The 25,930-nt window shown below is 44.1% G+C and overlaps 2 protein-coding genes across 12 annotated transcripts in view; one reads left to right on the top strand and one right to left on the bottom strand.

Annotated features, from left to right (window-relative positions):
* Positions 1-6,581, top strand: part of zbtb47b (zinc finger and BTB domain containing 47b) — a 228,481-nt gene extending 221,900 nt beyond the window's left edge. For 8 of the 11 annotated variants that reach the window (XM_059640226.1, XM_059640218.1, XM_048521267.2 and 5 more), the window contains one exon: positions 159-6,580. In XM_059640226.1, coding sequence (XP_059496209.1) covers positions 159-550 — 392 coding nt within the window. In that variant the 3' untranslated portion in view covers positions 551-6,580. Of the gene's footprint in view, positions 1-158 lie in introns of all 11 variants that reach the window. The other 3 variants (XM_059640211.1, XM_048521304.2, XM_048521254.2) reach the window with 1 other exon arrangement.
* klhl40b (kelch-like family member 40b) lies at positions 500-25,178 on the bottom strand. Its single transcript, XM_048521328.2, has 6 exons — positions 23,937-25,178; positions 22,509-22,669; positions 16,096-16,203; positions 14,523-14,708; positions 11,103-11,249; positions 500-7,777 (listed from the first exon to the last, which is right to left on the bottom strand). The coding sequence occupies exons 1-6, from the start codon at positions 25,071-25,073 to the stop codon at positions 7,666-7,668; spliced, it is 1,851 nt and encodes a 616-aa protein (XP_048377285.1). The 5' UTR covers positions 25,074-25,178; the 3' UTR covers positions 500-7,665.
* Between the last annotated feature and the right edge of the window lie 752 nt (positions 25,179-25,930).

Genomic DNA, 25,930 nt, shown 5'->3' with positions numbered 1-25,930 from the left:
GAAAGGCAGAAGACATCTTCAGAGCTGTGTCATTGTGTTCTTTGACATGACCTCTACATGATTGTACTCTCTTAGCAATTCAGGGCTGCAGGCTAAGTTTTTATTCTCATTAATGGCTGAGTATAAACTCAAAAATTTAATCTTTTTGTTGCTTCTAGGGGAGAAACCGTACATCTGTGAGATCTGTGGCAAGAGCTTCACCAGTCGGCCAAACATGAAACGGCATCGTCGGACACACACAGGCGAGAAGCCATATCCATGCGATGTCTGTGGCCAGCGCTTTCGCTTCTCCAACATGCTTAAGGCACACAAGCAGAAGTGTTTCCGAGTCACCAACCCCATCACGGCAGACAGCAACCCCCTGAGCCTCACGTCCGCCACACCCCCCAATTCCAGTAACCCCCTCATTAGCCCCCATCCCCAATCACACCCTCACTCCCTCCCTCTGCCCCTCCTTCACTCCCTCCCACCAACTCTCCCCCCTCCCCCGCACCTTCCACCGCCACCTCCCCTCTTTCCAGCTGGACGGATAAATGCCAACAACAACTGAATGGCTGTAAAGGGGCAGGGGGCATTTTGGCCCTCCAAACAAAAAAAAGAGACAAGTGACTGTAGCAGACAGAGAAGCGCGCACTGGGTGTGACGCTGAATATATTCTGTTACCTGGAAGGAATATAACCAAAGGGGGCATACTTAACAGATGGGGACTCAGATTCAAACAACCTTGAAAAAGATCATTATTGACTTATGTAACAAAAAACCTATTTTGGTGTATTATTTACAGTAAGGATGTAGACAAAGGATTTTTGTTTTTTAAATGTCATTATAGGACTAAAGGCTATTACCAAGTAGTCTGAACTACTTTTAAAGGCATCCATAGACTTAAACTGCTCTCACTTTAAAAAAAACTTTTCTGTTTGCGTTTTTGAACATAAATATCCCTGCAGCATATAATGCAAGAAGGACATGTACAGATTTAATGCAGAGAGCAAAGCCCTTCATAAATGTGTTTCTAATATACTTAGCAAGGTATTGTTGGATTCCTCCCTTTTCTGAGCACCCCTTCCTACCTGTCCAAACTCAACCCCACTCCTCTCCAAACCTAATCCCCCCCCACTTCCCAAACCCATTCTTTTGAGCCTCCAAAGTGTATCCTGCTATTTTTTAACACATGTTTAGTTAAGTAAAGCAAGCTGTGCTTGTGTGTAGCAAGTTTAACCATTTACTGTGGCACGTCTAAACCGACTTGACATTTTAGCAGTTAGTGTCATGTCATATGAGTGAACCGGGGCAGTGTTTATTTTACCATGGACTGTATGACTTAACCACAGAAGCAACTGAGGTGAGAGGATAAGAATTAATGGAACTGAGGGGCTCCAGTTTGTGGCCAAGTACAGACACTAAAGAAGGGATGACTGACAAAATCAGTCACGGAAAGTAGGACTTCTCTCTCAGTCAGTTAACAGCCTGGAGGCAGGGAACTGGGTGGATTGCAAAAGTGTGCTCTAACCACCACTTACTCCAGTTCACTTTACTGACTGCTTTGCCTCCAAACTTTGTGGCCATCTTTGTTGGGGCTGACCAGGGAGCCCTTGTTTCTTTGGAGGACCAAGTTAGCACTTGATGATCATGAGCACTGTGGCTTTTAATAGGAAAGCAGAGTTAATAAAGGCAGAAATAAATATTCTTCTAATATTTACAGTGCAGCAGAAGGACAGACCATTCCAATCGTTCTTAAAGAACTGAGCTGGAGAGTTTGAAATTTAAATGGGAATGAAACTGGTCAGTGCTGTTGTGGAGGATTCTGCACTAAGCCAAGGCACAGTGTAATGGAGAGGACTGAGAAAATACATGCAGTAGAAGTCAAGTAAGGAGCATTTGGGTGTTGAAATCTCAGCAGCAAGAAGTATTGGGAAATATGCTGCTTTAAGTTGCAGCTGATGTGAGGGTTTTTGCACCTTTCATTAACTTTAAACTTTATAGACCCCAGGGAAAAGAAAGACAAAGAAATGAAGTTCTCTTGCAAATGGTTGCCTTAAGGGACTCGAATTACAGAATTTAGCAAGACATGGTTGGGGATCATTAGATATATTTGCCCATCAGAGATACTTCCATCCCTCCTCCTACAGGGGAAAATTCAGTTATCGAAACAATATCAGAGACAAAGAAAAACTGCAGATGCTGGAATCCAAGGTAGGCAAATGGGAGGCTGGAAGAACACAGCAGGTCAGGCAGCATCTGGAGGAAAGGAGCAGTCAGCAAGCAGCAGGACTCCTGAAGAAGGGTAATAGCTGAAACGTTGACTGGTCCTTTACTCTGGTTTCTGCCTGTTCTGCTGTTTTCTTCCTGTTTATTGAAACCATATGACAGGCTCACATTTAAAGTGTGGTCAAATTAAAAGTATGACTTGGTACCAGAACTGGGGATTCTCCTTTGTGTATGATGTTAAGCCCAGGTGCATCAGTGGCTTGCTTTCTGAAGTAGGACTTTCAGCACAGACTTCAGTGTTTCAGATAGTGCCTTTGTCATTATGCTGCTCCTCTAGGATTAAAACCACCTTGATTAGCTTCCCCCTGACCAAGGGCTTATGTTTTACTGAAAGGCATAGAGAACAATTGACAGTGGCAGTGTTAGATCTGGTTGAGCTTTTGATTTGGTAACCCTTCCAGTAACTGTTCAAGGTGGACTGTAAGACACACCCAGGGATATTAATTGCATTGCTGCAGCATCCTTCCTGTCTCAGTCCAATTTGCCTGTGACATCTTGACTCTAAAAATGGTGTGCCTCTAAAAGGTGAACTTTTTTAAGAAGGATCGTGGGAGTAGGACAGAGAGGAGCAGTCTTCCATTGGCAGCCCTGATAACAATGCTGCTACAGGTATCTTACCAGAAAGGTCTTGTACTTGACACAGCTGTCTGCTTGTGGTGGATTTTCACACATAGCTTTATGGGAAGAGTTCCCCAAAACTGGAATAATTTCCACATGCTGCCATTTTAGTCAATTTCTGTTCTACTGAACTAATAGATATTGACATCCCTCTAAACTTGAACACTAACCTAGATTTTAAAGCATTACAAAGGGGTGAACTTACTATTTGAAGCCCACCTTAAACTGCAGCGATTACTTTGTTTGGGAACTGTAAAAGGCCTCAGATTTTAGAGTGGAATTTTGTTGAATCATGTGGACATTACACTACATCCTCACCATAGGTTAATCTTCTTGTAATTATTAAAGACGCCCTTTTCCCTACCCATCCTTAAGACTATTTTGTCATAATGCAGGATTAAAATAATAGAAATCTAATTGAAATATTCAATTTGATTGATGTGCTTATAAGCTGCTTTAACAATTTAAATCACTATTTTGCACCGGGGCATGGGAGAAGTCATTCTCTGTTTCTGAACTGCAGATTTTAGAAGAATCATTACTATATTTAATGGTAAGTAACAGCAGAGCAGAATTTATTTGCAAGTGCACTGTTAAGTCTCGAACTATATTTTGTCACAGAATTTAACGTGCAGTATTTGTCATTGTACAGAGACGAGGAGGAAAATGTCAGTGAAGCATTTCAGTATTTTTAATATGCTCTTATCGGATACAGAGTTTAAAAAAATTAAATAAAAAGTTGGTTATTGTAAAGACATAGGACTTTTTAATATTCAATGTTTTGATACTTTTGAAATCTGCCTATTTTGCTCATCAAGACTGCACCTTCAAGCAATAGCAATCTTTGGGTTGGGCATCCTGATACTTATTTTCGGTGTTGGTAATTCAGCCAACTTTTAATTGGAATTTGTGTTCTAACATAGGACCCCTCAGTTGTTCATTAGCATGTAAACCTGCTCATTATCTCAGATACAGCAATGCAGCGTGGTGTAATGGGATGCTAGTCTGTTGTTATAGGATCCAACGGCAATGACAGCAAACTTTGTTCCAAGTTTGCAATTCAGGACAAAACCATGAACAAAGGGGGTTTATGGGATCCTTTGCACAAAACAGTACAATGTGAATCATCCATAGCAGCTGTTACTTTTCCTTCAGATTCTGGTATTTAATTTATATGGTATTCTCATCTTTCATTTTTTTATATATATATATACACGCTAACAGTCGCATGCTAAACGGACTTCAACCAGAGGGAGGGAGTAGTTAGATTCTGTGCTTCCTTTTGCAGCCTTCATCTCTTCATTGTACTTTTTAATTCCTTGCAGTACATAATCCTTCCATTTTATTTAACAATTCTAAAACAGAATTGGATGAAATTATCCCAAATTTTTTAAAAAAAGGTTTTTTTTGCAAAGGCTATTGGCCATCACAAAGCAAGAGAAACCTGTTCAGGTAAATGATATATCTAAGTGCAATCTGTCAAAACTGCAGCTGAGAGTGTCTCAATTGACACGTTTGAGGATTTCCTTGCTTTTTCAGAGGCACCGCCTGTGGTTATCATATTGTTGCCACAAGTATTCTTTTAAAAAAATATTTGAAGTGCTCGTACTAATTGCAAAAACTTCTGGAATCCATCCGGTTAATGTTGAGGTTGTTATATCATTCCATTCATTATGGAAGTACTTAAAGCAGGCATCCTCTGGTTTGCCAAGTCCCGGAGGCTATATTGGGTAAAGGTTCGGTCTCCAGCTGTGTTCATGGAGGATTTTTTAAAAGAATTAATTTAAAGACTGTTGTTCAGAGTTTGAGAAACGTGAACAAGGATAGCATTGGATTGGAGCCTTTTAACCCTTTGTTGACATCCTTATTTCACAGTGAATGTTACTTTTGCTGTACAAAATGAAATCATGGGTGAATTGATTCATAAGCTTCATTTAGGTAAGCTATATTTACAATGAAATCTTGCACCTTAACCCTAATATCCCTTCCTCCAAAGGACCACAGATGAGGGGGGGGGGAAACACTGCTTCATACTGTAGTTATTCCGCTATCTTGTGGAGAGATTTCATTTGAAGCAAGATCATACTGATGTAAACAGCTGCGTAGTACTGCCTCATTCAGGTAGTGTTGTACAGCTTGTTGAATAGGGGAAATGCTACGGATAATATTTGTTGGATACAAGGCCAAAATTTAGCTTGGTCCATTTTAGTAAAGCATTAGGTTTAAGAAAAAAATTAAAATCAAATTTGTGTATCAGTTATAAGTATGTTAATTCTATATTTTACTACATAAACACGTCTTAGTTATCTTGTGTACATAGCATTAATGTAGAATGTTGTAGTCTTGTGGTTTAAAGGAAGATTATGTCCATAGGTGCTACAATTACCAGTCTATATCTGTCATTTATGTACTGCTTAGTGTATAGTGTAGTCAGGATTTGCTGTCTAATTCCTGAAGAAATAAATTCTTTCATTATAATAAAAGCATGGTTTACACCTTTGTATTCTTAAAAATTGTTGTCAACCAACTTGGAACTTAGCACAATTTGCACATTTTTCCTGTAATTCACATGCCTTTCATTTGTCCTTTCAGAGGAGCTTGAAACTATAGAATTCTTCACTTCCCTCAGTCTTTTTGTCCTTCTTCAGTGCTTTTAAAACCTAAGCCAGGTATATACCAAGAAGGAAGAGTTCCAAAGACTGTCAACTCTGAGAATAAAATTCACCTCACCACGGTTTTAAATGGGTGACCTGATTTTTAAATAGTGACACCATCTTGCTTTAGATTCTCCGATGAGAGGAAACATATGCTTCCTTTCTACACTTTCAAGATCCCTTAGGATTTTATACATTTCAGCCGTCGTTTATTTTCCTGAACTCCGATGGACACATACCTAGCCTGTCTGACATTTCCTCATTTTAAAAAAAAACCTGTCCATTCCAGGTATGAGTCTAGCAAACCTTCTCTGAACTGCTTCGATGCATGTATGTCCTTACTGAAAAGAAGTGACTATTACAGGGTGCACTGTACACTAGATGCAGTTTTCTGTGGAACAGAGGCATAACCTCCCTGTTTTTCTATTCCGTTCCTCTCAGGATGAATGACAATATTTCGTCAGTTTTCCTAATGACTTGCTGTACCTGCACTAACTTTATACACAAGAGGGGACCCAGATCCCTCTGTATCGTGGAACTCTGCAATCTTCACTGTTGAGATATTATACTTTCTTTCACTCTGCTAATTTCACATTTAAAAATTGCATCTGGAAGACTATAAAGTACCAAAAGGAAAGCCAAAAGTGCCATAATGTAGGATTCTTTTATTTGGACTAGCTTGGTGAAGCCAATAAGTAGGAGTGGAATTAAAAATTAATATGACAACATCTTTACTAAGAGCCTAAGGGTTATGACTGAAGTCTGAACAGAGTTGTTTAACAATCCACTTCTGGTCTCCCCTGTCTAGAGGAATTTTGAACTGCAAACACAATACCACTGAGTCATTGTTTAGCCCTGACTATTTTCATTGCAGGCTATAATGTTGCCACGAGATTTGAAAGCTTTTTTCCAATTTTGTCGATATTTGTCACCAAGATTTTCTATCCTTGACTTTCACTGCCTCTCTCTAGCAGTGAATGCTTGACAGTGATTATATTTACATTTAGAAATGAATCCTCGACGAGACAGCAGTTGTCATTGCCACACTCGTATACTGCAATCTGTGATTTGTGTGTGAGAATAATTCCACCAAAAATGCCTCTGCTCCCTCTCCCAGATTCAGTCTGAGGACTGGCAAACAAATGGAATTATCTGTCTTGATGCCTCACTGTACAAGAATTCGGTCAAATCTGCAATGTGAACTTCAATGGATTGTGTCCAGATGGCCAAAAACTATAAACGCTGCCAGGTCTCTTCTCAACTGTCAAACAGCCAACATACTGGATGAGAACAAAATAAAAAGCTTCAAAGACACCGAGGTTCTCCTTGAAGTTTGGTAGCATTGATGCTAGTGACTGGGTGCAGCTCACTACCAATCACGCAAGACAGCAACAACATGTCTGTCAAGCTTCGACCAAAGCTTTGAAGCCAAACGTCTTAACAGTGAGACAGAGCAGCAGCACAGAGGGAAGGTAAAGCAAATCATACCCTCAGGATCCCATTACATCAAGTCATCCTGCCTGTGTGACCCCTATGATCTACCGATCGAGGCTTGAGTCACATGAAGACCCTGGCAGAAACCCACGACCCCTGAGTTGTCATCGCACTGAAATCAAGGGACGTTCTGATTATTAGTGGGAATGGAGGAGGTGGCAGTGTAAGTGTAACTTGTCCTGCACTTGCCTGGTCCTCCAGGAAGGTTGTGGTGAGTCCTTGGACTATTCAGTGGGGAGAGGAATATTTTGAGGGACTGGATGCCAGTGGTGAAAAGAAAATTAATAAAAGTAGCTGAATTTTTATATACGTTCTGTGTCGCGAATATATTTTAAACTGCTACTAGTCTGAAAGGTTTGCAAAATAATTATATTGTTCATTACTGTGAAACTTCTATTATATCTATTAATAAATAGGATTAAGTGGTTTTACAGAGTAGTTTATTCAATAATGGAACATTTTTACCTTTGTTTTCAGATAAACAATCATTTCTAAAATGTCTTAAATGTTTTAGAAAAAATACATTATTCCAATTATCCATTATTCAGATACAAATAACCTGTTTCAAAATACCTTGAGCCCTTTCTGTTTCAACCCAATCACTATTATTCCTATTATAGTAGTATTGGCCTTATAACTTGCTCATTCGTAAAATATTTAGTCTCACTGGGAGGAAGGTTGCTGTTGAAGCATATGGGATCTCTCTAAGAATACCAAACCATTCCTTCTTGTCGTCATTGTACCTAAAATCAGGAAAAAAAAAAGATATCTTATAATGGAGAAGTAGACTGTTTGATCCATTGTACTTATTTTTTGGAAGTTGCTAACAGTTCCTCCCCTCCTCTGCTCTTTTGCCATTGCTCTGCGAGCTTCCTCCTATCAATCTTAATTATTTCCAATATAAAAGGGTGGTGAGACATTATACAGGATTATGGTCAGATATCTCTCCATACCTATACAATCACCTAATTTGCTGTTTTCAGTGTGATTAGCTCACCATTTAGAGAGGACACTTCTCAGTGATGTGCAACATTGTGTCTTTTTCTCAAATGTAGAAGGGATTTGTGCTGTGACCCCTACAGTGCATGTAGGCTGCACACTACCCCTGAACTTGTCCTGAACCTGTTTAGCTGGGATTGCAGTCACTGTAGCTGTTCAAAACCTGACACTGCACACCTGGGGCTTTTCACCATAAGTTTGTTCATGACTTCCTGTGTTTCCCATCCCTTAACCCCAAAGGATGTCTGTTGTCAATGTTAGATTTGATAACCAGAGCCTACGGAAAATCTTGCCCTAGAGGTACAGCAGTACAGAGACATGAGGTTGATTTGTTAACTCTAACTTAGGAACAGGGTAACCCCCTGTATCCCCTCTAGTCAGTTCCACCATTCGATTCAGTTGAGACTGACCTGCAATCTAACTTTGCAGAAGAGGCTGAGTGGCCTACTTTATGTTCCTAACTACCTTTGACTAATAAAATTCTCCTAAACAAATCGATTAAGTGAGTCCTGAGGAGAAAGGCATGCTTTGCTGAAGTTTTTTTTATCTTGTATTCATCAGAACAATTGGGCATTCTTGCAATGTAAAGGGGAAAATAGATTCAGAGATAATGGGAACTGCAGATGCTGGAGAATTACAAGATAATAAAATGTGAGGCTGGATGAACACAGCAGGCCAAGCAGCATCTCAGGAACACAAAAGCTGACGTTTCGGGCCCAGACCCTTCATCAGAGAGGGGGATGGGGAGAGGGAACTGGAATAAATAGGGAGAGAGGGGGAGGCGGACCGAAGATGGAGAGTAAAGAAGATAGGTGGAGAGAGTGTAGGTGGGGAGGTAGGGAGGGGATAGGTCAGTCCAGGGAAGACTGACAGGTCAAGGAGGTGGGATGAGGTTAGTAGGTAGCTGGGGGTGCGGCTTGGGGTGGGAGGAAGGGATGGGTGAGAGGAAGAACCGGTTAGGGAGGCAGAGACAGGTTGGACTGGTTTTGGGATGCAGTGGGTGGGGGGGAAGAGCTGGGCTGGTTGTGTGGTGCAGTGGGGGGAGGGGACGAACTGGGCTGGTTTAGGGATGCAGTAGGGGAAGGGGAGATTTTGAAACTGGTGAAGTGCAGTAGGGGAAGGGGAACTCATATTCCGCCTGGGAACCCTGCAGCCATATGGTATCAATGTGGACTTCACCAGTTTCAAAATCTCCCCTTCCCCTACTGCATCCCTAAACCAGCCCAGTTCATCCCCTCCCCCCACCCACTGCATCCCAAAACCAGTCCAACCTGTCTCTGCCTCCCTAACCGGTTCTTCCTCTCACCTATCCCTTCCTCCCACCCCAAGCCGCACCCCCAGCTACCTACTAACCTCATCCCACCTCCTTGACCTGTCCGTCTTCCCTGGACTGACCTATCCCCTCCCTACCTCCCCAGCTACACTCTCTCCACCTATCTTCTTTACTCTCCATCTTCGGTCCGCCTCCCCCTCTCTCCCTATTTATTCCAGTTCCCTCTCCCCATCCCCCTCTCTGATGAAGGGTCTGGGCCCGAAACGTCAGCTTTTGTGCTCCTGAGATGCTGCTTGGCCTGCTGTGTTCATCCAGCCTCACACATTTTATTATCTCGGGAAAATAGATTAACTGCTTTGTGTAATAGACTTCCGTCACATTTTCTTTACATCTCTTCTGGTTCTACATTTTAAACCATGTCGCTCAGTACTGGACTCTCCAGTCAAAGGAAATATTTTCTTACTACTCTGTCCATCTCCCTTAATATCCTAACTTCAATTCACCTCTTAACCTCTTTAATTTCAGGGAAAGAGAATGAATGGATTAAATCACCAGGAAGAAACGAAGAAATTGGGTTTTGAAACTGTCTTTGAAAAAGATATATAGAAATAGTGATATAGATTTGTAAAAGTAATAATAACTATTAAACTAGAGCCATGGGTTCAGAAAGCAACTAACAAAATGAACGCTGGGAGCCGACAAACGAACAGAATTTCTTCAGGGAGAAAACAGTACTGTTGGTTGGGAGTTATAAACATGAAAGCTTATATAGGAGACTGTGTGTGGTGATGGAATTTGAGTTCAAAATATCTGAACTAAATATGGGTCATAACTGTTGTAGTTATCAGTACATCTAGTAAGGAATTCAGGGGACAGGTCTTCGCCCAGAGAGTGGTTAGAATGTGGGACTCATCGCTACAGAGAATTGAGGTGAAAAGCAGGTTCACTTAACAGGAAGTGAAATAAATGCATGACGGAGAAAGGAATAGAAGATTAATTCATGGGGTCAGATTAATTGTGGACCACGGAAGCTCATATGTAGCACAAACAGTGGCACGGACCTCTTAGATCAAGTATCAATATACCCTGTCTCTGTGACCTAGGGATTAGTGAGAAAAGATTGGACTGTTTGGACTTGCACCTTTCGAACTTCAGAAGAATGGGAAGGGATCTTATTGAAACATATAAAAACCTAAGAGGGCTGAATACTGAAAGGATGTTTCCTGTTTTGGGGGAAGTCGAGAACAAGAGACAAATTATATTTTTGAAAAAGGGTATCCTATTTAAGGTGGAGATTAATAGATTTCTTTTCTCCAAGGTTCGTGCGTGGCATTTCCTTTATAAAGAGGGTGGTTGAGTTGGGTCCTTGAACACTGGCAGATAGATTTGTGTCTAACAAAGAACAGGCCCAAAATGGATCTGAGGCCTCAACCAGATTAGCCATGATCTTATTGAATGGCAGAGAAAACGAGGGAACAAGTGCCTAATTTTATGTTCCATCCCTAGTAGCACTTGATGGTTGGTAAGCTGTCTTTGAACCATCACAAGTGAAGTCTCTATAAGAGGTGCTGGCTATTTTACTTCTCTTATTGTGGCTTCTCTTCACTCATCCTGTCAAAGAGTCAGCCTCACCTCCACACTCATCAATTAGTCAGTTTCAAAAGACGTGGAATTTCAAAAGGGAAAGTGCTACATCAAGGGACTTGGGGAGGTCTATTTCTGAACCAGTGAGTGGACCTGGTTTAGGGAGTCTTTGGGACGGAAATGTTTATTAAGTTACAATGTGTGAAACTTACTTCCAAATGTCATTGATTTCAGTTGGGACAAAATCTCCAGATTCAGTTTGTACCATAGTAAACCCACCAATGGCGTATAGACATTTAGACAACGTGACAAGGCTCAGAGAGCTACGTTCCTGAGGAAACTCTGCCATCTCTTCCCACCTGCAGCACAGAGAAATGACAAGTTAGACAGGAAGCAGCACAATGCCCAGAAGATGCCAGAGCTCTTTACAAGTCAACCACAGTGTCAACAGAGGTCTAAAGACTTTTTTGTCTGCAGAGCCCAGCAGAGCATGTGCACTGAGCTGGGGTCAGAAATAAGACTTCTTTCTATCCCCTTCACTGTGTTTCCTCACCTGAGCGAGGCTTGCTTTAAGGATAGTTCTGCTTGGTTCTTTTTGGGCAATGGTTAGAATCATACAGAAGAGGCCCTTCAGCCCATCAAGTCTGTACTGCCAAAATGTACTACAACCTCACTAGTCCCACTTTTCCACAACAGGCCTATTGCCTTGAATGTTATGACATTTCAATTGCCTTAGCACGTACTTTTTAAAGATTGTGAGGTTTCCTGCATCAACCACCCTCCTAGTCAGTGCATTCCAGACTGCCATCATTGGATGGCAATGTTTATCCTGAAATCCTCTCCCAACCTTCAGCCTTCCACTTCAAAAGTGTGCCCCTTGTTATTGATCTTTTGACAAAGGGGGAAACAGCTGTTTCCCATACACTCTGTCCATGCCCCTTAATCTTTTACACCTACACCATATCCTCTCTCAACCCTCAGCTGATTGGTGTCAGCCGGTAACCTCAGGCTGAGCAGGTCAAGGCTTCAAGTCCCATTCCTGAGACCTGCGGACTGAGTCCAGACCGATTGTTCCAGTGAACTCCTGAGGGAGCTCTGCGCTTCACTGACAAGAACTGAAACTGTATATCCCATCTGCTGGCCACAGATTTCAGTATTATTTCAAAGAGTTGGGAGTGTTTCACCCTTTATGCCTCAATCCAGTATTTATCCCTCAATGAATGTTGCTAAATGACCAAATAATTTGCCTTCTGTTCTTGTGCATTGCTGTTGGTAAGATCTTGATGAACTATTGATTGCTGATTATAGGGAGAAGGGATTGAGAAACTTATTAGCTATGATCAAATAACCTAATTCTGCTCTTGTATCTTGTGGTTATTATGGCACCTGATTTTCTTTACTACAACAGTGATGACAATTCCAAAGTGGCTTCCTATCTTCTTAAACCATAAAATATAGGAGCAGAATTAGGCTATTTGACCTATTGCATTTGCTCTAGCATTCAAACCTGGTAATACGTTTCTCAACCCCATTCTTCTGCCTTCTCCTATAACCTTTGATCCCTTACCATTCAAGAACCTACTAAATCTGTCTTAGATACACTCAATGACTTGGTCTCCATCGTGCTGTGCAGCAATCAGTTCCACTACTCTCTGACTGAAGAAATTTTCTCCTCATGTCAGTTCTAAATGGTGGTCCCTTCACTGAAGCTGTGCCTCAGATTCTAGTCTCTTGTACTAGTGGAAATATCTTCTCCACGTCCACTATCTAGGCCTCTCAGGACCCTAAGTTTCAGTCAGATTCAACCATGCCTCATATAACAAGCCCTTTGTCCTCTGCTCTTGTATTCTAGCCCTCTTAAAATGAGTGTTAACATTATATTTTTCTTATAACTGCCAAGTGAACCTGCATGTTAACTTTAAGACAGTCCTAAATTAAGACTCCCAAGTCCCTTTGTGCTACAGGTTTCTAAAGCCTTTCCCCATTCATAAAATAGTCTATGCCTTTATTATTCCCACCAAAATGCATAACCTTATATTTTCCCACTCTGTATTCCATTTGCCACTTCTTTGCCCATTTTCCTAGCCTGTCCAGGTCTTTCTGCTGCCTCCCAGTTTTCAACATTACCTGTCCTTCCATCTATCCTTGTGTCATCTACAAATTTAGCAACAATGCCCTCCGTCCCTTCGTCCAGATAGTTATTGTACAATGTGAATAAATGTGGTCCTAACACTGACCCCTGTGGAGCTCCACTAGTCACCAGCTGCCATCCTGAATAAGACCCTTAATCCCCACTCTGTCTTCTTCCAGTCAGCCAATCCTCTATCCATGCTAGTATCTTGCCCCTAACACCATGAGGTCTTATTTAACAGCTTCCTGTGCAGCACCTTGTCAAAAGCTTTCGGAAATCCAATTAGATCATGTCCACTGACTCTCGTTCGTCTAACTTGTTCATTGCCATCTCAAAGAATTCTAACAGATTTGTCAAACATGACCTCGTCTTGACAAAGACATGCTGACCCTGTCCTATTTTGCCATGCACTTCCAAGTACTCCACAATCTCATCCATAATAATGGACTCTAAAATCTTACCAACAACTGGGATAAGGCTAACCGCCCTATAGTCTCCTGTCTTCTACCTCTTGCCCCTCTTAAACATGGGTGTTACATTGGTTATTTTCCAGTCCTCTGGGACCCTCCCTGTCTCTAGTGATGCCTACAAAAAAATCACCACCAATGCCTCCAAAATCTTCTCAGCTACCTCCTTCAGAACTCTGGGGTGTGATTTATCCACCTGAGACCTTTCAGCTTCCCCAGCAAATTCTCCTTAGTGATGGCCACTACACTCACCTCTGCCCTCGACTTACATTCTGAAATGTTGCTGATGTCTTCTGCTGTGAAAACTAATGCATAGTACCCATTCAGCTTCTTTGTTCCCCATTATTACTTCTCTAGCTTTATTTTCCAGCGGTCCAGTGTCCACTCGACTCTCTTACCTTTTATTAGACACCTAAACATACTCTTGCAGTTTTCTTTAATATTACTAGCTAGCTTACTTTCATATCATCTTCTCACCGCCCTCAACCATTGCTTTTTAAATTGTTCTCTGCTGGTTTTTAAAGGCTCCTCCAGCTTCCCACTAATATTCACCACATTGTACACACTTGCTTTTGCTTTTATCTGTCCCTGACTTCCCCTTGCGTCTTCTTCCTTGGGATGAATTTCTGCTGCGGGCCTTGCAAATTACCCCCAGAAACTCGTGCCATTGCTGCTCCACCATCTTCCCTGCTAGGCTCCCCCTTCCAATGAATCTGCTCAAATCCACTGTCATGTCTGTGTAATTACCTCAAACTTGTTGAAAGTCTCAAGGTGAATCTTTTGCAGTAATCTATTACTTCCCCGTACAGCCTTTGCCTTCTTATATGCATGACACTGCAATCTCTGTGGAGTGTTGCTTTTGATAAACGATAGACTGTAGTCTACAGGGGAAAGTACAGGATCATGCACGAAATTGGCTATAGTGATTTCCCAGGCTCAGTTAGCCTCGAGTGTTACATGCACAGACAGAACACGTGTTACCGTGACATAATTATCTTGGCCAAATACTACCATTCAGGAGAAGACCCCCTTACTCGTTTGCAGCTATGTCATACACCTCGATGCTTCCAGTCAGTCCGCTGTCCGTGACTCCTGTGGCTACCCAGATTTTATCTCGATAGACCGCTGCTCCAAACAAAGAGCGGGCAATCTTCATGGGAGCCAACTCCCTCCATTCGAACCTCTGGGGGTTATACACCAACACTCTGTTCAAGCACTTCCTGAGATTAATAAGTGGTGAGTGTGAATGTTGTGACATTCAGGAAATAGACATTCTTACGTTCAAGATACTCCGAAATATCAGTTGCATTCAATACTGCCTAGTAATAAGGAGTACAATTGCTTATACAGTTTCAAGAAGTCACGTAATAGGTCAAGAATAACTAACTAAGTTCAATCAGTTTGTAGAATTTGGGCAGTGTGGAATTTGACCCCTGAAGTCCACACCTAAGAGTATCCCACCCAGACCCACTCACTCTACCCTATCCCTATAACCCTGCGTTTCCCATGGCTAACCCTCCCAGCCTGCACATCCCTGGACACTATGGGCAATTTAGCATGGCTAATCCAGCTAATCTGCACATCTTTGGACAGTGGGAGGAAACCGGAGCACCCGAAGGAAACCCATACACACAGAATGTGCGAACTCGACACAGATAGTTACCTGAGGCTGGAACTGAACCCGGGTCCCTGGTGCTGAGAGGCAGCAGTGCTAACCAATGCGCTGCCGTTGGATGGAGCCAGTCAGAGGGGATCATTGTTAGTCTCAGGCTGCTAATCAGTCAGGTACTTAACAGCAGGGTACCACTACGTCATGGAAGTTGTATGGCTTAGAAGTAGCCATGAGCCATTAACAGTTCAGTACAGCTGACCACACGAGTGAAAGAAGCCCAGAAGCAGTATTTACTTGGTGCAGCTGAGCAAGATTAGGCTGCAGTGAAATGCAGGTACAGAACCAGCATGGGGAAACATACTTTCTATAAAAAGCTGAAATTGTACTTTTCATTACACGTTCCACAATCTAATGGAGTGCTATCTCTGATTGCAGAGTAACCTACCGCAAAGTGAGTCATAATTGAGGCAATCCATGATAGTGCATCTTTTCAGAGAATTCCAAAGCTAGGACTTCAAAAGAGAATAAGTAGGAATCCCTTGTAAAGAAAGATTGGATCACTCATAGTGTCTGGTAATTGTTGGGGGCAATGCTGAGAAATCCATGGAATCTGACTTGTGTATATTTGTTCAAGGGTTTATATATTGCCATATTTACCTCTGGTTAATTCTGGACATTGGAAATAAGTTGTGCATGTGTGTACATATTGTAGATTGTACTACTGTTACAACTTTGTTTAGTTAAAATTTATCATGATTTGTTTAAAATCTTGGAATCTTTTGCCTTTATTCTCTTCATAGATACCTATGATCTTGCTCTGTCAAGTTTTAAAAAAGGGTTCCGAGTCCCTAGCCAGAATGTAATTAAAAGATCTGGTATTCTAGTCTGGGATCATCAGTATTGCAAATCAAGTCCATTATTTGAGTGGAGAAATAGATTCAACCAGATTACCTTTTGTTATTTGAAAGAAATAATTCACGAATGGAAATACTTACTTATCTTTTCCTTTGCCTCCTATTACGTATACCCGTTCATTGTGAGACACCACAGAATGGCCATATACTTCATATGGAAGTGGATCCGATTCTCCCCATTTAAATGTGCTATAAATAAAGAGATTGTTTTGAAAAAGATGCATCAGAAACTGCCTTGAACAAACTCTTCTGGGTAAAGTCCTCAGTATTTACAAAAGAGTCTCAGAGTTTGAGGATGTCTCAGGTAGGGTTGTAGATGTAGTGTATTTGGATTTTGCAAATCCATTCAGTAAGGTGCCACATCGAGGACACAATGGCCTTGTGGTATTATCACTAGACTATTAACCCGGAGATCCAGATAGTGTTCTGAGGAACCTAGTTCGAATCCCACCACGGCAGATGGTAGAATTTTAATCCAATACATTCTGGAATTAATAGTGTAATGATGACTATGAATCCATTGTTGGAAAAACCCATTTGGTTCACTGATGTCCTTTAGGGAATGAAACTGCCATATTTGCTATGGGTCTGCGTTGGCAAGACCAGGTAATGTGGTTGACACTTAACTGCCCCTGGGTAATTAGGGTTGGGCAATAAACGCAGATCTAGCCAGTGACGCCCACATGCCATAAATGATTTTTACGAAAAATACAGGCAACAATCCCAAAAGACAAGTTTTGAGAGTACTGGATAAAGGGCTTGCTAACTAACAGGCAGCAGAATTGGGATAAATATGTTATTTTAGGTTGGCAGACTGTAACTGCTGAAATGCTTCTAGGTTCAGCACTGGTGCTCTGTTAATGACAATCAATATTAATGACTTGGAAGAAAGGACAGGGTGCATTGTTGCTTCATTTGTTGATGATACAAAGATAACCTGGAAAGCAAGACAGACAGACAGGAGGCTGGAAGAACACAACAAACAAGGCAGCATCTAGAAGAAAGGAGCAGTCAACATTTCGGGTATTACCCTGCTCCTTTCCTCCAGGTGATGCCTGGCCTGCTGTGTTCTTCCAGTGTCCTTTGTCTCTAAGCTGGAAAGCAAATTGTGAGGAAGGCACAAATATTCTACAAAAGTGATTTAATTCACTAAGTGTGTGGGTGAGCTTCTTGAGTGGAGCATTATGTGGAAAAAATGTGAGGAATGGAAAAACAGAATATTATTTAGTGTCCCACATGGACAGGCCAGGAATAGAGCGATATGGACCATGCGCAGGCAGATGGGATTAGTTTAGAATGGCATAAGGTTGGCACAGACATGATGGGCCAAAGGTCCTGTTCCTGTATGGTATGTTGTTCTATGTTAATAGAGACATCTCCCAGTGACCTATATAGACACTTGTCCAGTGACTAATCCCATGCATAACGTCAAGGGCCGAAGGGCCTGTACCGTGCTGTAATGTTCTATATCGCTCTATTCCTGGCCTGTTCATGTGGGACTCTAAATGCCTCTAAATAATATTCTGTTTTTCCATTCCTCACATTTTTCCACATTATGCTCTACTCAAGAAACTTACCCACACATTATTTAAAAAGGGAGAGTCTACCGAATGCTGTAATGCAGAGGTATCTGAGTGCCCTTGTACACACAAATTAGTGTAAACTACAGATGGTAATTAGGAGGGCAAATGCAATGTTGACCTTTATTGCAAGGGGAATGAATATACAAGTAAAGAAATCTTGCTACAGCTGTAAGGGGCATTGGTGAGACACATAGTTAACAGTTATGATGAAGAGTCACTGGACTCAATGTTAGCTCCGTTTGTCTGTCCACAGATGCTGCCAGACTTACTGAGTGTCAGCAGCAATTACTGAACTGGTTGGAGAGCTGTACATTGTTTCTGTATCCTCACTAAGGAAAGATATACCTGCACTACAGCAGACAGCTTAGGGAAGCTGCAGTGAGTGATTTTTGGCATGGAAGAGTTATGAATAAATTGCACCTATACTCATTAGGGTTTAGGAGAAGGAGAGGTGATCTTACCGAAACAAGATTCTGAGCAGTTTGGTAGATCGCTACTGAAAAGATATTTTCTCAAGGAGGGAAAGCAAGAACAAGGGGCACTGTTCCCAAACAACGGAGTCTCCTCTTTCAGACACAGATGAAGATGAATTTAGTCTGAGGATTGTTGGGCTTTTGAATTCTCTTTTCCAGTGAGTAATAGAAGCTGGATCATTGAACAACCGCAAGGCTGAGTTTGTTTTGTGATCTGAAAGGGAGTCGTGTTATGATGGCTGGGGGCTAGGGCAGAAAAATGGGGTTAAGGACAAGATCAGATCTTATTTAATGGTGCAGCAAGCTTTCAAGGGCAGGATGACCCACTTGTGCTTGTGTTCGTATGTCTGTATTCCGGACAATCCTGACAGTGCCAGTATTTATAGAGGATTCCCAGGAGAACCATTGTATTGACTAAGGAGTCACTGGACAAGTGTCTGTATATAGGTTTACTGGGAGATGTCTCTATTAACATAGAACAACATACCATAAAGGAACAGGCCCTTTGGCCCATCATGCCTGTGCCAACCTTATGCCATTCTAAACTAATCCCATCTGCCTGCACATGGTCCATATCGCTCTATTCCTGGCCTGTTCATGTGGGACTCTAAATGCCTCTTAAACATGACTGGATTAAACCCAACCTGTATTTCTCCACTCAATTTTCCAACAGATCTATATCGCACTGTGTCCTTTGACCAAACATCCTCACTACGCACCAATTTTCATGTTGTGACACAGGGTCTCCCAGGACAGTGCTGATATTTACAGCAGGTCCCTGGGATGAATGTCCATATTGGTAGGGTGTTCCTGGGAGAGTGCCTGAATGGACAGGGGTTCTTGGGACAGCGTCCGGTGGGATGGGGATCTCCAGAAGTGGAATAGTATTTACATGAAGTCTCTGAGCTTGTTGAACATTCCTGGAAGTATTTTAGAATCTGTTTTAATCTGTTTGGTTGCTGTCCTTCAGTCTTTCATGTTTTATATGTGTTCAGAGTTTGCACATTTCACTGGAAGAAGATGCTTAATGATTTCCTAATCTCTTTCACGTTTCCAAAAGAAGCCAAACCGAAACTTCAGAGAACAAGTTTCTGAAGATTGACAACTTTGATAAAGTTAACAGGTAGCAGATTCACTCTCAAATGGAAGTCCCTGAGCTTCATTTAAAGTGACCTGTTCACACTGAATTAACAGGTGGAGTTCCCTTCTAACTCAACAAACGTTCTGCTGACCAATAATGCAGAGCAGAAACTGACAAGTTTATAATGCCTTTATAAACTTATCACATCTTCAGCATATCCCAGAGTATTTATCAGATATGTGCTTTTAAATGTGATCGTCAGTTTCAACCTTCCTTCTAACGCAATTATCACATGACAACACCCCCACCACCCAACACATTAACATGGACAAAGGAACAGGAGCAGGCCATTCAGTCCCTCAAGCCTTTTCTGCCATTCACTGAGACCATGGCTGACCAGGAGCTTTACTCCATATACTTGCCTTTGGCCCATATCGCTTAAATTTTGTTAAGCAAACATGTTATCTCTCTCAGATTTAAAATTAACAACTGATCTCAATATCTACCACCCTTTTGTGTGCAGAAGTGTCCTAACATCTCTCTTGAACAATCTACCCTAATTCTCCTAGTTCTAGAATCTCCAACCAATGGAAATATTTTACCTTAACCTATCCTGTCTTTTCCTGTTAATATCTTGGAAGACTTTGATTAGATCACTCGTTAACCTTCAGAGAAAACAAGCCTAATTTGTGTAATTTCTCCTCCTAATCTAGGCCTATTTTCTGCTTTAGTTCTGTGCTATACTCTGACCATACTTTGGGGCAGCACAGTGGCTCACACTGCTGCCTCTCAGCACCAGGGACCCGGGTTTGATTCTAACCTCTGGTGACTGCCTGTGTGGGTTTCTGCTGGGTGCTCCGGTTTCCCCCCTCAATCCAAAGATGTGTGGGTTAAGTGGATTGGCTGTGCTAAACTGCTCGTAGTGTCCAGGGGTGTGCAAATTAGGTGGATTAGCCGTGTGAAGTGTGGGTGGGATACTTTTCAGAGGAACAGTGTGGACATGAGTGGTCTTTTTCCACACTGTAGGGATTCTGTCATTCTACATGGCCAGGTATTGGTGAGGGATACATATTGATGAGGTCAGACTCAAGTAATGGAATGGAGCCTTTATCCTCCATCTGAGAAGCCCCTTGTGTTACACCCCAAACAAGCAGCACTTCCTCAGGACTGCACTGGAGTATTTGCCTTGCTAACTCAAATCCCTGTAATGGGGCTTTGTCGTTTAGGGTCTGAAAGGGTTAATACTGCAGTGCCATAAGCACCACCCATTATTATGATGTCATACGGACTTGAGTAGAACAGTTTAAGATCTTAAACAAGTAAGACCTTAATATCTATGTCCTCCTCATGGTCTCTCTTACAATGTCTATCGTATCAGTGTGACCTGTGACTAGTCACTAACATGCAATAAATTATTATTCGTTACTCCAGCTTCTTTCAGCTAGTTAATGATGAGGGTAGATTAAAGAGTTTGGGACTGTTCTCTGCATGAGGAACATTGAAAGAAGGTTTGATCAAGGCTTTCAAAATCATGGGCAGGTTGGACAGAGGCGATAGGGAGCAGCTGCTCCTGCTCGTAAAAGGAAAAGAACGAGAGGGCATAGGTTTAAAGTGACAAAGGAACAGGAGAAATGTTTTCACTTAGTGAGCAGTTCGGGTGTAGAATGCACTGCCTGAAAATGTGTGGAAGCAGGTTCAATGGAGGCATTCAAGAGGGGAATGAGAGATAATGGGAACTGCAGATGCTGGAGATTCCAAGATAATAAAATGTGAGGCTGGATGAACACAGCAGGCCAAGCAGCATCTCAGGAGCACAAAAGCTGACGTTTCGGGCCTAGACCCTTCATCAGAGAGGGGGATGCGGGGAGGGAACTGGAATAAATAGGGAGAGAGGGGGAGGCGGACCGAAGATGGAGAGTAAAGAAGATAGGTGGAGAGAGTGTAGGTGGGGAGGTAGGGAGGGGATAGGTCAGTCCAGGGAAGACGGACAGGTCAAGGAGGTGGGATGAGGTTAGTAGGTAACGGGGGGTGCGGCTTGGGGTGGGAGGAAGGGATGGGTGAGAGGAAGAACCGGTTAGGGAGGCAGAGACAGGTTGGACTGGTTTTGGGATACAGTGGGTGGGGGGGAAGAGCTGGGCTGGTTGTGTGGTGCAGTGGGGGGAGGGGACGAACTGGGCTGGTTGAGGGATGCAGTAGGGGAAGGGGAGATTTTGAAACTGGTGAAGTCCACATTGATACCATATGGCTGCAGGGTTCCCAGGCGGAATATGAGTTGCTGTTCCTGCAACCTTCAGGTGGCATCATTGTGGCAGTGCAGGAGGCCCATGATGGACATGTCATCAAGAGAATGGGAGGGGGAGTGGAAATGGTTTGCGACTGGGAGGTGCAGTTGTTTTTTGCGAACTGAGCGGAGGTGTTCTGCAAAGCGGTCCCCAAGCCTCCGCTTGGTTTCCCCAATGTAGAGGAAGCCGCACCAGGTACAGTGGATGCAGTATACCACATTGGCAGATGTGCAGGTGAACCTCTGCTTGATGTGGAATGTCATCTTGGGGCCTGGGATGGGGGTGAGGGAGGAGGTGTGGGGACAAGTGTAGCATTTCTTGCGGTTGCAGGGGAAGGTGCCGGGTGTGGTGGGGTTGGAGGGCAGTGTGGAGCGAACAAGGGAGTCGCGGAGAGAGTGGTCTCTCCGGAAAGCAGACAGGGGAGGGGATGGAAAAATGTCTTGGGTGGTGGGGTCGGATTGTAAATGGCGGAAGTGTCGGAGGATAATGCGTTGTATCCGGAGGTTGGTAGGGTGGTGTGTGAGAACGAGGGGGAATGGATGGTTTTATGGAAAGGAATGGTGTGTGGAGATATGGAGGAAAGACTGGAGACTGGTGTGAGGTAATGGTGTAAGTGTACGTATGAGGGGCAGAGACAGAGGACCCTGCTCCGTATCATTAAGTGGCTTTTCTCTCCCACACTGGACCAACCAGACTCTGTTCATCCCAGCAACTAATGAAGAGACTGCAAACTGCCATAGAGTCAGAGAGGTCTACAGCAAAGAAAAAGACACGTAGAGTCTGCACTGGGCAAAAACCATCACCTCACTGTTGTAATCCCATGTTTCATTGCACTCACATCATTTCCTTCCACCCCAACCAACTCCCTCTTCTCCTGACCCCACTGAACTACTGCTGTCACAAGCGTGACAGAAAGCTTGGCCTGACTCACAGTATCAATTTCACAAGTTGAGCCCTCAAGGGAACTGTGCCAGTTATTTCAGTCACAATGACTGTGCTGTAGCCAAATGCTCAGGATGTTCCATCTGACCGAGAGTCCATTACCTTGATTTATGCCCTGTTCATGGAAACCTACTGTCGATCATAGCACATCACAGTGTCCAGTGTCTTCTCCTCTTCATTCACTTCCTTCCCACCAATGACATAGACGGCATTATCAGCTTCGCCCAGACCAAAGAGGCAGCGTGGAGAGGGTAAGGCTGGCATCCCTAGCCAGTCAGAGTCCAGGGGATCAAACTGTTCGCAGGTCAAGACAAAATATTAGAAAGAAACAGCAAACATGAAGTCACACAGCACAAGGCACCAGCATTTAAAATAACTTCCATCCACTAAGTTAGCACTGAAATGCAATCAGTCTTTTCTGATCAAACCTTTCAGCCCAGAGTAGGCAAGCACTTCAGGAGAACCATCTGTACACATAGAGTATAGAGAATGTGGCAACTGCTATCCCAGAGAATGGTAAAAAGTGCAGCAACAATATTGTTACAGTATATTCATCAATAGCCCCCAGAAACTCCTCATTCACAGATTAACACAGTGGCTTCCCAGTTACATTGTGCCCCTGAGCTAAAAGCATACACGTCCTCCCCCAAACCCTTCAACCTCTCTCCTGTCCCAATGGTTCCTCATATTTTCTTTGTCTTTCAGTTCTCTCATCCTGCCTCCTTATGTCTCAGGGAAATACCACAACTCTTGTTCTCCAATTTACAATTCATTTAAGACTATGAGACATAGGTGCAGAAATTAGGCCATTTGGCCCATTGAGTCTACTCTGCCATTCAATCATGGCTTATAAGTTCCTCAACCCCATTCTCCTGCTTTCTGCCCGTAACCCTTACTCCTCTTGATAAGATTTGTTTGTTTTTCTTTGTATAGATAGCTATATAGCATTTCAGTTGCCAACCATCCTTTCCTAATTACATATTTTCCCCATCTGGGAAGAGTCTAAGACCAGAGGGTATAATGTCAGAATACAGGGTTACAGATTTAAGACAGAGATGAGGAGGAATTGCTTATCTGAGGGTAGTGAATCAGTGGCATTCTTTATGGCAGTGGGATGTGGAGGCTAGGTCACTAAGTGCATCCAAGGCTGAGAGATTTCTAATCAGTGAGGGAATCCAGGGTTATGGGGAAAAGACAGGAAAACGGAGTTAAGGATGATCAGATCAGCCATGATCACAATGAATGGGGCAGAAGTGGGCCAATATCTTACATCATCTACTTTGGTGTGCAGGCTTGAGTTGATGCAGTCCGTGTGCTTTGGGTACATCCACAGTACTATAATGTAGGAAGCTGCAGGATTTTGACCCAGTGACAGTAAAGTCAGGATGGTGAGGCATTGGGGGGGAACTTACAGCCAGTGGTGTTCCATGTTTCTGCTGCCTAGATGGAGGTGGTGGTGAGTTTGGAATTTCCATTGTAAATATAGATGTTCCAAAGACTGCCTCCCCACCCTGCCCCATGCCTCTACATTGGACAGAGGGGCTGGAGGGCTGTAACTCACCTGCAGGAAGTAGGAGTGCAATGGGTTCTCCTTACTGCTGTCGTCGTAGTAGAGACCTCCTGCTACAAAGACCTGGTTCTGCTTGGTCACCACGCTGGAGTGGTTCTTGGGGACCTTCGAGGAGACCGAGGCGAAGTAGCACTCATTGGTGGTGGGATCGTAGGCCACCGTGGCCTCGTCGTTGATCATGAAGATGAGGTCCTTGACGAACATGCCGAACCTGGGGGTTTTATTCAGGAGGCTGGGGGGCTGCTCCTCCTTGGCCTCTTGGTTGCCAGGGGAGGGGGCCTGCTCCTCCTTGGCGGGGGTCTTCTTGGCCTCCTTCTCTTGCTCCCCGCCCTCCTCCCTCCTGTGGGCATCCCTGACCTGCTGGATCTTCTGGAGGAGCTCGGGGCTGGAGCTGAGCAGGGGGTAGGCCCGGACCTGCCGCTCCAGGTAGTCGCGGGGCATGAGGAGGAAGCGGACGCAGCCCAGGAGCTGGGCCAGGGCCTGGGCGGGAGCGGCCTGGCTGGAGGCCCAGGCCATCACCGCCTCGAAGACCAGCTCCTCCCGCTCGACGTTGAGCGAGTCGCTGGAGATGATGGCGGTCAGCTCGGCGGCGCTGAGGCCCAGGAAGTCGGGGTCCTTGCTCACCAGCGGGAAGTGCTCGCACGCCAGGTCCCGGGCGGCGACGGCCAGGCGCGGGCAGTCGAGCATCAGGCCGAGCCTGAAGACGGCCAGGCAGTTACTGAGGCCCAGGCGCTGGTGCAGGAACGACACGCAGACGGTGAAGACGGACGGGATCTGCAGCAGGCTGGCGGCCGCCAGCACCTCCTTGACGTTGGCGTCGCTGAGGGGCAGCTCGGAGCTGTACAGGTAACGCAGCAAGGCCTCGACCAGATCAGGCTCCAGCTCCTCGTCGTCCAGCACCAGCTCCCTCCTCGGGCCTTGTCCCGGGCCCGCCTCCGCCAGCAGCCTCGCTCGGAAGTACGGGCTGCAGGCCGCCAGCACCAGGCCGTGACACGGCAGCTCCCGGCCCTTCACCTTGAGCACGCAGTCCACCAGCTTACCGTTCTCCAGCAGGTCCCTCAGCCCCTCCTGCAGCAGAGTCTGCTGGTAAATGCGAGGCTCCTCTGTTGGGTCGACGGGGATCGCCATGGCTCTGCCTTTCCCTGTGTGTGTGTGTCAGCATTGATGGCTGGCCCCCAGCTGTTCCCCCCTCCACATTCCTCCCGGGTTTATAGATAGCACAGAGCTCGGGAATGCACTGAGGGGGGGGGGGGGGGGGGGGGGGAATTTGGAGATAAAGCCATCCTCAGCAGAGCCACATGTCAAGTCAGACACTTGACAACTGGCCACAACACTCTTGTCCAAAAGGCATGAATCATCCTCCAGTCTTAGATCGTACCTCACGATCAAGGATTGTTCTTTGTCTCTCTCTTCACCCTCACCCCCAGCATTATTTTGTGCCCCTCCACCAAATACGTAAGGGGTTTTCACTTTGTTCCGCACTCCTGCCCTTTTCACCCATAGCCCTGCGTATTGTTTCTGTTACCCACTATGATAGTGGCAGTGTAGGACACTCGGGTCAGAGCTTCTCTGCTCCGACTGTTCTCTTCCTTTTTTTTCCATCCCCTCCCCTCTCTCAGACTTCGATACCTGGGCCCAGCCTCTAAAGCAGGGTAAGCAGAGACACCAGGGGCTGGAGCAGGGCTGCCAGCAACCAGCAACCCAGTTCTGAGTGTGGCAGTGGTGGCCCAGAGTGGCACGTGGCAGCTGTCAGTAGTCAGACTGTCTGGAGGCCCCCTGCTTTGATCTGCTAAGGAGAGACTTTGGAGAGAGACTGATATGTTTGTCTTTTTAACCTTGCTTCTTGTTTATCTGACCTAGAGTCATACTGTGTATAGCTGTAATGTAACTTTATTTTTTCTTCATTTCTCTATTCTGTAACCAGTGATTGTACCTAGGTACCTTTGTACGTAAGATGCCACCGCAAGTGGTGACATGTAACTTTT

The sequence above is a fragment of the Stegostoma tigrinum genome, chromosome 2 (assembly GCF_030684315.1).
Source record: "Stegostoma tigrinum isolate sSteTig4 chromosome 2, sSteTig4.hap1, whole genome shotgun sequence".
NCBI classification, from domain to species: Eukaryota; Metazoa; Chordata; class Chondrichthyes; order Orectolobiformes; family Stegostomatidae; genus Stegostoma; species Stegostoma tigrinum.
Note: the sequence above shows the minus strand (reverse complement) of the source record. Positions and strands in the feature narration are given on the sequence as shown.